Source organism: Mirounga leonina, unplaced genomic scaffold (assembly GCF_011800145.1).
Source record: "Mirounga leonina isolate KUSES-001 unplaced genomic scaffold, KU_Mleo_1.0 Mir_131606, whole genome shotgun sequence".
Lineage (NCBI taxonomy): Eukaryota > Metazoa > Chordata > Mammalia > Carnivora > Phocidae > Mirounga > Mirounga leonina.
This window is the reverse complement of record NW_023270330.1, coordinates 1174-9858: the sequence shown is the minus strand read 5'-3', so window position 1 is coordinate 9858 and position 8685 is coordinate 1174. Positions and strand designations below refer to the sequence as shown.

At 42.9% G+C, this 8685-nt stretch overlaps 1 protein-coding gene across 4 annotated transcripts; it reads left to right on the top strand.

The window, feature by feature from the left end:
• Window positions 1-5008: 5008 nt before the first annotated feature.
• Window positions 5009-8044, top strand: LOC118011017 (spindlin-2). 4 transcript variants are annotated; one of them, XM_035005596.1, is made up of 2 exons: window positions 5009-5321; window positions 5927-8044. In XM_035005596.1, exon 2 carries the CDS (start codon window positions 5929-5931, stop codon window positions 6703-6705), a length of 777 nt encoding a protein of 258 aa, XP_034861487.1. In that variant the 5' UTR covers window positions 5009-5321; window positions 5927-5928; the 3' UTR covers window positions 6706-8044. The 4 variants fall into 4 exon arrangements, with proteins under 4 accessions (XP_034861487.1, XP_034861488.1, XP_034861490.1 ...); XM_035005597.1 differs by having other exon boundaries at window positions 5044-5254; XM_035005599.1 differs by lacking the exon at window positions 5009-5321 and adding an exon at window positions 5449-5466.
• The last annotated feature ends 641 nt before the right edge of the window (window positions 8045-8685 follow it).

Here is an 8685-nt window from a genome sequence, read left to right as displayed (position 1 = left end):
TCAAATAAATAAATAAATAAAATCTTTAAAAATAAATAAATAAATAAATAAATAAAACCAATTTGAGAAGCTTCTGAGATAAACTGAAATGCCTAGCTCACTCATTAAAGAAGCAACAGCAGACATTCAAGGAGGGCCTTCTTAAAGTATGGGTATGACTTACCTGATTCCCCTATAATCCTCCTATCTCCATCATGAAGAGAGAAAACGACACCACTGGTTGTCCACAGGAGTGCCTAATTAATCCACTGCCTTAAAAGAGACCAAAATGTGGATAGAGAAATACTCTTTCATTAAAATCACTTTAAAATGTTAGCTAAAATATGACAGATCACCTATTCAATGTATAGCTGAGCTTTAAAGAGTGTGAGGAAAATCCCCAGGGACCAACAATGAACAGAGAACTGAAAACAAAAACAGTAAACACAAGACCTGATGCTTTGGCAGCTTGGAGGGAGAAGGGTGTTGACTCAATAATTAAAAACTGTAGAAAAGAAGGTAAGTCCTTACCCCTGATTAAATTGGGTGTGCGGAACTAAGGTCTCCTTGCCTTTCCTTCAATTTTCCACATATAGCCAGTGATCCTTTAAAAATATAAATGAGATTATATTTGAAACTTGAAACTCTCCAAAGGCTTCCCATTACAGTTGATATCCAAATGAATCTTCTTGCTTTACCCTGCAATCCCTAGATCAGCATTCTCAACTAGGATGGTATTGCCCCCAAAGGGGGAGAAAATTGATCCCTGGTATGGGAGATGAAAAGAATCTTACCTGTTACAGTGATTTGTGACCCTCCAAAGCTCAAACGTTTCTGACAAAATCTTATTTTTAAAATCATTCTCATTGGGTTTTCTTGGATATCCCATAAGCAACACTGACACTGAGTTCATGGAAGATATACAATATGCAAGATCAGTATTACAAAACCTTAGTAAATAGGTGGCTGTGACTGGAGGACTTTTAAATGGCCTATGTGCCTATTGGCTGTCCTTGACTACCTTTATGTTTTATCCTCCATGCCCTTGTGTGTAACGTGGGCTTTGAGAATTAAAACAGCATATATTTAATTCTACAAAAGTCCAACTCATTTCTGCCAAATGATGCAAAGAAAAAAATGTCAGTGATATATGAATAAATAGCAACTAGTTAAAACTTATATAAAGCTAGTTAAAAGTTGAGTTCACGGGGCGCCTGGGTGGCTCCGTCGTTAAGCGTCTGCCTTCGGCTCAGGTCATAATCCCAGGGTCCTGGGATCGAGCCCCACATCGGGCTCCCTGCTTGGCGGGAAGCCTGTGTCTCCCTCTCCCACTCCCCCTGCTTGTGTTCCCTCTCTCACTGTGTCTCTCTCTGTCAAATAAATAAATAAAATCTTTAAAAAAAAAAAGTTGAGTTCACTAAAAATAACTTTTAAAAAATTATTTTTTCAATTGTTTTGCTTCTGTTGGAAAAATAGTTTTCAAATTATTTTTAAAATATGATTATAATGATATGTATATAAATTTATAATTTACATATGTAAATTTTATACATTATCATTTATGTAGGTAAATAAATTCCATTAAAATCTCTCAACAAATACAGTTAAGTTAGAAGTTAGTAGCTTTCTAATTTTTAATTTAACTTCTATCTTCAAATTTTACTTATTCTTGACTTTACATCAAGCTTGATATTTTTATATATGTATTTTTATGTATAAAGCACAGATAGACACACTTTTATTAAACAAACACTTTGCCATTTAAGATACCTTGAATTGCAAGTAATAGTAAACACAGACTCAAATTGCTTTATCTATAAAAATTTTTTTTTCTATCTCATAACTTTGTGGTCAGAAGTAGGAGTCCAGAAATGGGTCTGATCAGCAGCTAAATGAAATGATCAGAGCATTCCCATTCCCCCCTTTGTCATCTTCATTATGCTGGTTTTGCCCTCAGGCTGGTTATAGAGATTCCAAGGGTTATATATGACATAACATCCTAAAAAAATAAAAGGAAACATTATTTCCTGTTTCTCTTTCTTAAGAGGAAAGACAATTTTTTCAGAGCTCCCGAGCAGACATAATATTATGTTTAATTGGCCAGGATTAGATCATACACCAAATGCTAAACCAATCACTTGCAGGAGGAATATTACCATGATTAGCTTAGAGTAACTTTTTAGAGTGGGATCACTAGAACAACAATCTCCCTTTTTTGCTTATCTTGACTCTGATCTCTTCTCTGTGCTGCTTACATCCTTAGTCTCCAGATGATGGTAAGATTAATAGAGCAACTCGATCTTGATATCCTCTCAGGTTCACTTATGTCCAATGGAAAAGATCATCTACCTCATACCCAGGAGTTTGTGCAAAATATCATTGTGCCTCATTGTCTCTGACTATGTTGTGTGCCTACTCCTAAAACAATCACTCTGTGTTTCAGTGCTCTGAAAGGTCAGACTTAAGTTGTTCCAAAAAAGAAAATGGGGGCATTATTACCAGAAGAACTGTGATTGGATGCTAGGCTGCAATACCAAAAGATGTTACAATTCAACACATTTTGCTGCTCAGCATTTATATGATCCCTTCTTGCCATATATACTCATTTAAAAATGTCTCCACAAAAGTGTTCTTTCATCAAGTACTGGTGGAAGGGGAATTGTTATCATCTGTTTGGAAAATATCTTTGGAAGAGTAACTGTTATTTTAACTTTTAAAGCAATAGATTAGTTTGACTGTTTTTGGTGTTTAAATAAATTGGAAAGAAAAATATGTGCCCTTTTGTTGTCTTCATTTTTCAACATATTTGTAAGATTTATTCATGTTGTGGAATGTGGTTGTAGTCCCATGTATGAAAATGCCAACACATAACCAGTCTACTGTTGATGGAAATTTGGGTGATTTCCAGTTTAGAGTTATTACAAATAGTTGAACACATATATTTTATAATAAATTATTGGGTTTTGGATTTTAGTGATAAGAACCAGTAATTCAAGAAACATTCATTGAAGGGGCGCCTGGGTGGCTCAGTCGTTAAGCGCCTGCCTTCGGCTCAGGTCATGATCCCAGGGTTCTGGGATTGAGCCCCGCATCGGGCTCCCAGCTCCGCAGGAAGCCTGCTTCTCCCTCTCCCACTCCCCCTGCTTGTGTTCCCTCTCTCGCTGTGTCTCTGTCAAATAAATAAAATCTTAAAAAAAAAAAAAAAAAAAAGAAAAGAAACATTCATTGAAAAAACAAAAACTGGATGAAATAGCAAAAACTAAATCTGCAAAGGCAACTGAAAATTAAGAATATAGGAAATAATTACCCAGCTGAGATATAGGGGAGAACAGGTTCAAGAGAGAAACAGTGAATTTGGTGAATGTTTTTCCCTTGGGGAAGTTAACCCATTCTAGAGGGAACTGCTAAAAGTCTTAGAAGCTAAGAAGAGATTATGACATCTTGTTGAAACTAAGGATACAGAATTTGGAGCCTAGAGCCCTGGTAAGTCCTCTTCACTTTTGGTTGGGACGCCAGGCGTGATATCCCAGGAATAAGGGTCAACCAGAACTAAATAAACCCTTACATGAAGGAAAGTGTATCTGCAGATTGTTTTCCATAAAAAATTGGATGAATTTTCATTTGCATCAGCACTAAATGTGAAACACTTTTCTCATGCTCAGCGACATTAATATTTTAATGTTCTTTCATAATTTGATTGTTGAGTCAAGATTTTTATTGATCATATTCTCCCTTTTAGGAATTATTTTATTGTTTTAAGCTTATTCTGTTAACATTCAACCCATCACCTAATTCAGTAACTGTTCACCTGATTTAGTACTTATTAAATATTCATATTGTTTACTGCTCTTTGGTTCATTTGCTTTTTCTTGTGCTTTATTTTCCTTCATTTTACATTTTAACAAATTAATTTTGAAATGGGAATAAATTTAGTGTAAAATTTCCCCAAATACTTAAAGAATTATTTCAGCATCTCTTAAAGAATACCCAGTCTTTCTCCACTGAATTGTAAAACCACCACTCTCCCTAATTTTTTTGTAAAGTTGTTTTTCCTAAGCTCTTCTTTCTGATAAATGGATCATATTACCATTATGAGGGAAACAGTATACTAAATGTACAGTAATGGGAGAAAAGTTAACTTGTGGTCACTGTAAAATTGAGTTTTATAGACTGATGACCAGTCATGAAAAGGTGCTCAATAAATATTTCTCAAATGAATAATGGGAATAATGATTTCAAAAATATCTAATGTCCTGAGAGAATGCTTACTCTATATGGAAACGAGCAGGAAATGAAATTGCATATGGAAAATTATCCCAGTTTTGTAAGAGCCAAGAAAAATGACAAAGAGAAACAATGAGTGTTAAAATTTTGTTGTGACCCCTGGTGAATGGGAGCTGGAATGAACTGCATTTGATTATTTTCTTCACATCAATATTCTGAAATTTACGGTGTTAACTTCTTGCAAATATTCGTTTGCAATATAGTAAAAGAAAAAAGAAAGAAAAGAAAAGAAAAAGGGAGAAAATCCTCTAAGAAGTAAAATACAAGAGCAAGCAGTCAGAAAAAAAAAAAAAATTACACAGAGATTGGGTCAAGATGGCAAACTGAGCACTAGTACATTTCTCTCTTCCCACCACAAATCCTTGTAAATTATAAAAACAAACAAACAAAACACAGATTTATGTATAAAAAATAAGTACACAAGGGTCCTGGGAAGAAGAAAAGACTAATTCCTGGAAGAGGAAAACAGATAGGGCAAGGGGCACTGAGAGGGTGGAGTTGGAGGTGAGCAGAGGAACTAATGGGTCCAGAAATGGATAGCAGACAGGAGGGTAAATGGGGGAGGGGCGGATACTTGAGGGCTCCGCGACTCCTTTCAAAAGGGCCAGTACCTTGAGAACAAGAGCAACTCTCAGGCTCAAGGTGGTGGGCTTAAAAGTGGGGGGAGGGGGGTGGGCAAACAGTGTTTGGCAGGAAGGGGAGGCCTCACTCCTGGCAGGAAGCTGCGCTACGGGAAGAGGGAGGAGACTGCGCCGGCAGCAGCGGCTGGTGCGAGCCCGATGTGGCAGAGGGGCCGCCGCCGCCGACAGGGAGGCGGAGGGCCCGCGAAGCTCAGAGCTGGGGATACCGCCGCCATCCTCTTCGCCTACCCAGCCGCCCTGCTAGTCGCGCTCCCCGCCTACGGATCCTCCCCTCCCAGCCCGTGCAGGCACCCGGCTCGTCGCCTGCTGATCCTCCTTCGACACAGGCTCACCGCGGAGGCAGCAGCGAGGTGTCCGATTTGGGCACGTGAGGCCCGCGATCCGGGGCGGTGGACGCCAGGCAGGGCAAGGCCATTGGTGGGCTCCAGGATGGAGAAGGGGGATGGGGTGGACTCCTGCAGGAGATAAGGGGTGGGGGCGGGCGCCGGGTGAGGCTGGAGTAGGGGAGTGCGATGGGAAATAGGAAACGGGGTGGCGTTAGGAGCCAGGCAAGAAATTGAAGGTGAGCCTGGGGAAGCGAGGGCACTGGATGCCGGGAAAGCGATCCTGGGCAGACAAGGGGCGTATATAGGGCAGCAGGCTGAGGCGTCCAGGGCAGGACGACAGGGAGTGCGTGCGGGTTAAGGCGGTGAAGGGATAAGCGCTTTGCAGGGGATTGAGAGTGGGGGCCAGTGGCGGGTGATGGAGGCAGTGGGTTCTGAACAAGGAGGTAGCCCGCCCCCTCCTGCAGAGTTCCAAACCCCAGCCAGCACCACTGCCGCTGCCGCCCTTCCCCGCAGCCTAAAGGAACCTAGGAGGGAGAGCACTTGGCAGGCACGCAGCCAGGATTTCCAGCACTGCTGCCAGGCTCATGGGAAAAATTTAGGTTCTGGCGCAGGGTACGTAGACACGTCGCTGTTGGGAGAACTTCACCTTATGTCATATTGAATGTTTCTCTCTTATCTTCTCTTCTCCCCCTGCAGGCATGAAGACCCCCAACGCACAGGAGGCTGAAGGGCAACAAACCAGGGCAGCTGTGGGTCGGGCCACTGGGTCGGCAAACATGACGAAGAAAAAAGCCTCCCAAAAGAAGCAGAGGGGTAGACCTTCGTCCCAGTCCCGCAGGAACATCGTGGGCTGCAGAATTTCGCATGGATGGAAGGAAGGTGATGAGCCCATCACCCAGTGGAAAGGAACCGTTCTGGATCAGGTGCCTATAAATCCCTCTCTTTATCTGGTCAAATATGATGGAATTGACTGTGTCTATGGACTGGAACTTCACAGAGATGAAAGAGTTTTGTCTCTTAAAATTCTTTCCGACAGGGTGGCATCATCTCAAGTGAGTGATGCAAACCTTGCAAACACCATAATTGGTAAAGCTGTGGAACATATGTTTGAGGGTGAGCATGGTTCTAAGGATGAATGGAGGGGAATGGTCTTAGCCCAAGCACCTATCATGAAAGCCTGGTTTTATATTACCTATGAGAAAGATCCTGTCTTGTACATGTACCAGCTTCTAGATGATTATAAAGAAGGAGACCTCCGTATCATGCCAGAGTCCAGTGAGTCTCCCCCAGCAGAGAGGGAGCCAGGAGGAGTTGTAGATGGCCTGATAGGTAAACATGTGGAATATACCAAAGAAGATGGCTCCAAACGGATTGGCATGGTCATTCACCAAGTGGAAGCCAAACCCTCTGTGTATTTCATCAAGTTTGATGATGATTTCCATATCTATGTCTATGATTTGGTGAAAAAGTCCTAACTGTTAGGGTAAACTTTGCCACATTTGTGAAAACAAATGTATACTTTGTAGACATGCAAAATAATGTTGCTTTTCAGTGTATTGAAAGCTTAAGGGTCCCTGTTAATTCAACATCTCTGCCAGCATAACTGTTGTTTTGTTCTGAAAAATACAAATTTATGTGGACATGACATGCTGTGTGTAAGGACTTTGTCATGTTGAAAAGATTGGGTGTGTTTGGTGGATGGGGCATGGAAGGAAGGGACAGCTGTAAATGCAGGCTGTGAATAAAGTTCAGCTAGTATCATAATCAGTCATCTAAAAATGGAATAGGACTTAGCTGGCCTGGTCTAGAGATGGGGGAGGAGAAGGAACTAGAGATGGGCTGTGGGGGGAGGAAGAAGGGGAGGTGACTGCTTAGGAAGAGGTGGGGCAGGGCCAGAAATGGAGAGGCTCTCTGGGGGAGGGATGACCTAAGAGAGAGGCACCCAACTGGGAGGGGGTGGAGAATAACAGAGGGAGAGTGAGATCTTGGGACTTAGAGGAAAACAGACAGAATGCCTTGAGCAGAGAGGGACACAAAGAAGCTTAGAAGAGGTCCAGAGCAAGGCGGAAGAAAGAAGGAGTTGGCAGGAATCTGGAGAGGGGCTAAAGGATACTCAAAAGGAGGGTCTATGCATGAGTAAGGAGCCAGAAGGGGAGGAATACTGAGGAAGAAAGAATTCCAAGGAGAAAGACCGACAGAGGAAGTGAGAACACAGAAAAGAAGGTGTGGGGAGTGGGGCCCATGAGAGATGGGGAGGCCCAGGAAAAAGTTGGACTTCTGGCAGTATCCACATTGTTCTCCCTCGGTCTGTGCAGAAAGGATGTGATAGCTGTCAAAGAACCAAATGGACTGGAAGCTCCCTAGAATGGCATTTTGACAGGGATGACTCAAGAGTTAAGCAGGAGCCAACTTTATACCTAAAAGGCTTTTCTTACTTCAGAGAGCTCATGCCACACCTGCTGAGTAGAACCCCAAGCCTTAGCCTAAACACACTAACCTGACACCCCATGAGCAGGGGGCTGTGAGCAGCCTCCTCACTTTTCCCAGAGGACCCAGGTGCAGTAAATCTTGGACCTGAAGTTCTTGGTTCATTCCCCCTATGCTGGATAAACAGTTCTTGTGGGGAATGGGTCAGCGGGGTGCTCAGGACTTAGATGTGCCACCTTTGGTTTGGAAAGTATTTTATCAAAAAAAAAAAAAAAATGGAACCTTGCTGAACACAGGTACAGGAGTCCCCTCGCTGTTCTTTCCCCTACTGGACTGTGCCTTGCCTCCCTATAGAGGAGGGGCATCAGAGGATTGAGCCTAATGTTTCTCTCCAGGACATGGGGAGTACTTGACAGTCCATGCTTCTCTCAGCAGCTGCCTGAAACCACAGGTGGCTCCACCCAATGCTTCACTGAATGGAGGTCTGCTGCCTCCAGAAGCCCCATTCAGGCTATACCCCGACAAAGCTGGTGGCTACCGACCCTTCACAGGTACATTCTGGCCAGTCTTGCCCACCCCAAGCACACAGAGAAGCTGTGACGGAAGTTTGTGCATCTCTGTTTCCAGGTGAGATGGATGGCATGGGGCAGTCGGGCTGGGAGTTGTGACTTTGTATAACTAACTTCTTCAACTGTATAATGCCACCTATAAAGGCGGTGGTTAGTGGGGAGAGGGTGCAGTAACGCCAATAAAGTCCCTCAGAGATATGGTGCCCCAACACATGGGTCTGTGTCCTCTTTTTCTCCTTGCCTTTCCCCAGTCCTGCTGTGGAAGGTCCCTTCAAGACACTCTCTCTGGTTTCCCCACTCCGCACTTCACTAAAATATACCCCTGCCCTCAGAGAAAGAGTTAAGGTGGCCCCACTCCCCAGGCTTCCCTAACTCCATACATAGTGGGACAGGGGTGTAGCTGTTGGCAAGGAGCTTCCAGAAGTCGAACAAAGGTGGTAATTCCAGTTCACTATTTCC

Excerpts from the sequence above, each read along its gene's own strand:
- LOC118011017 (XM_035005596.1), top strand. The coding sequence starts at position 5,929 with ATGAAGACCCCCAACGCACAGGAGGCTGAAGGGCAACAAACCAGGGCA.